Source organism: Pecten maximus, chromosome 10, assembly GCF_902652985.1.
Source record: "Pecten maximus chromosome 10, xPecMax1.1, whole genome shotgun sequence".
Classification (NCBI taxonomy): domain Eukaryota; kingdom Metazoa; phylum Mollusca; class Bivalvia; order Pectinida; family Pectinidae; genus Pecten; species Pecten maximus.
Window position 1 is genome coordinate 2315406 of NC_047024.1, and position 3224 is coordinate 2318629.

At 37.9% G+C, this 3224-nt stretch overlaps 1 protein-coding gene across 1 annotated transcript; it reads left to right on the top strand.

Moving 5' to 3' along the window:
• LOC117335894 (C-type lectin domain family 4 member M-like) lies at nucleotides 1-1392 on the top strand. Its single transcript, XM_033896153.1, has 3 exons — nucleotides 1-100; nucleotides 623-793; nucleotides 1142-1392. The coding sequence occupies exons 1-3, from the start codon at nucleotides 1-3 to the stop codon at nucleotides 1390-1392; spliced, it is 522 nt and encodes a 173-aa protein (XP_033752044.1).
• The last annotated feature ends 1832 nt before the right edge of the window (nucleotides 1393-3224 follow it).

Here is a 3224-nt window from a genome sequence, read left to right on the forward strand (position 1 = left end):
ATGGTATCTTCAATGACCATTGAAACCTACTTGATAGGGGATATCCTGACCCCCGATCAGGTGTGTGGGGACGTGGCCAGCGTACTGGATGGTGTTACCCGTTCGATATGTGCTGCACACTGTTTAGGACGAGTTGGCATGTGTTTCATGTTTGTATTCAATGACATTAGCGATGTTTGCCATCTCTTCTCCGGACTGACCTATCACAACAGAACACAGGCGCCATCTTGGACATCGTTTACGGCGTATAAGGGACTTTCAAGTGAGAACAATGTCAACAATAGATGTCCTAGCAACAATTCGTAATATCTGCTTGCATTTGAAATTGCTTTTTTTTAGATAAAATTTTACAAAATTCGCATAGTTTGCCCAGTTGGACTGTTGCATAACTTCGCCTTCTTAATTTTTACTCTTGTGTCGGTAAATCGCAACCTTTTAACGTTCATCATTGTAACACAGTAATTCATTGCTTCAATATCAGAAATGAAATTGTGTACAGATGAATCAAAGTAACGAATAGATGCTTAATGTTTGAGGAAAACAGAACCTGCTGAAATATCATATCTAGTCCTTGTTGATAAAATTAATATAAATGACGCCTCATACTCTGTTTTTATCTTAGACTGTGAACGATCTGGGTATACGCATGCTTTTGCCGAACAACTTTGCTTCAAGGTGTTTGAGACAAAATTGACATGGCATGACTCCAGGGATAGATGTGAAGAAGATCATGGCCGACTTATCGTATTCATGAACTCTATACAGACAGAATATTTCATGAACCTAGGCATAGGTAAGTAATGATATGTATAAGATTTTAATAGCAATTCGGTCACAATATACAACCTGTAATTATCTATTATTAAGCATACATTTCACTTATTTGTCTATCGAGCAGGCAGTTCGTTCTTTCTCATAGATAGTAATGATTGTTGCTAGTTTATAAGATCACAACTATTGTATGATGTAATGTATTTCTGCAACTATTACTGTCCACTATATCTTATTGGAGCTTTATGAAACTCGTCTCAAAGTTTTAAATTTTGTTTCTTGCGAAGGATCAGATAATCAGAAAAAATATCTAAGACTCGTTTTATAAAACTAAAACAATCCTTTATCTATAAAACCTGCGTCATTACAGGAAATTTACCTAGGCTTTTCTGGATTGGATTATCTAACCCTGACAAGAACAGCAATTGGCGATGGGTAGATGGCAGCACCTTCAGTTCCTCGGTTTGGCACCTGGTACAGTTTAATGGCTATGATTCTGGCTTCCCCCGCGAGCCGTTCAGCGCTGACTGTGCGGCACTTAACCAGTACTCCAAATACATTATTGATAGTAACTGTAAAGCCAACATGATCTTTGTGTGTGAAAGACCACAGTTACTTTGAATCACAACAACAACTATTTTATACGGTTGACACAGTTTGAGTTACAGAGAAAATTGTTGAATGCAGATGGCACGTTACAGAGATACGTGTAGCATAAATGCATCCGCAAGCAATGACATTCATAATAACGACAACTTGTCCCAATGTGATGACAAAACTTTAAGATAACAAGAGTACAAACAAAAGAAAAGAATGAACTGATTCATGACGATATTCTTTTTACACTAACCGTTTTTCTCAGACTTTATTTCAAGTTCTCCGTTCCAGGAGAACGCGGAAAGGGAGCACGCGCATCTGGCTGTTCCTCCAATTCAGGTAGCACACTACAGTGCGATTTTTTTTGTTATTTATAAGCAAATAACTCCTGTATTAGGATATGCATAAAAAATGAAAAAAAAGGTACACTATAATTGGTATATTCAGTATGAAGAAGTACATACAGGCTTCGCATTTGTTAAAACTAGAATAAATAAATTGGTTCCGGATTTTAAATTTCCGGATTTTCCGAAGGTGTGTTTACACAGGAAATTTAGTTTTGCCTACAGCGAAAAAAGAAAGCTCACATTGAAGATAAGATAGCGAGAAAACTTAATTTACAACATATGTCAAAACAAGATTAATTCTGTCATTGGGATATAGATATTTAATTTTAAATAGGTTTAAGAAAAAAAAATGTGTAGAGAATAGTGTCATTTGGGGTCAAATATCATAATATTTTGCAATGTTTAAGCAATTTTTAAGTTGTTGCCATGTTATTATAAATTTACTTATTCTTCAGACTTGAACAGCGGTTCATGCTATTTCCCACTTCAGTACAGGAAACTTAAACTTGAACAGCGGTTCATGTTATTTCCCAATATATTGGCGTTCACATGTCTATAACCCGAAACGTAATGTAGTTTAACGACAACCGTATACCACTAGCCTCGAGTCGCACAGTCTAAACATCCGACATCATGGCAGCCCTTCACTGCAAGTCTAAACAACACACAACAAGGGCAGCGATAATCTACTAAACTTAGTATCCGACATCCCGGCAGCCCTTCACTGCAAGTCTAAACAACACACAACAAGGGCAGCGATAATCTACTAGACTTAGCATCCGACATCACGGCAGCCCTTCACTGCAAGTCTAAACAACACACTACAAGGCCAGCGATAATCTACTAGACTTAGCATCCGACATCACGGGCATTAAACACTAAATAACAAACAGTACACAATGGCCATTTCAAAGGTGCTGTTATCTGCCCTTGGCAGTGTTAGCAGAGATTTACAGACCTCCGCTAAAAATGTTAATATTTGGACTTTAGTGCCTCTGATTCGTTGCGAACAGGTGGATATGTGATACCCAAAGTACTGATGGTTATGCTGGGCATACTATTCAAGGTAAACTTTTATATTGAACCTGTTTAATAACAGATTGAACGTGTTTTGAAACTGCTTTGCTATGTGCTCACCGTCACGATTGACCAACGCCTATTGAACTTATACCGCACGAGGAAATCATTCATCACTCATCACTCACCACATTCTACTATATTTAGCGTCTGTTTCGACGTTCTTATTGACATGTGTAGTCGTGATACGCATATCGACAGTTCTAAAAGAACGAGAAGTGACTTAAGTTCATCATCATCTTCGGACTTGCCTGATAGTAAAAAATCATCTTGTTTTAGTTACGTGTTTAATTCTGCCGAATTCTCCTGAGGTTTTTAATATTCCAATAGGAGAGGGCGGCATTCCAGCTTCTCAGGTCATAATGGACCCACAAGGTCATTATATTTACCCTGGTCATCTGCAGCCCCAGTTTCAGCAACAATCACATCCCG

Bases quoted from the DNA above. Each gene is read 5' to 3' on its own strand.
- LOC117335894 (XM_033896153.1), top strand. From the start codon at position 1: ATGGTATCTTCAATGACCATTGAAACCTACTTGATAGGGGATATCCTG. The intron at 101-622 runs GTTCGATATGTG...TTTTTATCTTAG, and splicing joins CGTACTGGATGGTGTTACCC to ACTGTGAACGATCTGGGTAT. The intron at 794-1,141 runs GTAAGTAATGAT...GCGTCATTACAG, and splicing joins TTTCATGAACCTAGGCATAG to GAAATTTACCTAGGCTTTTC.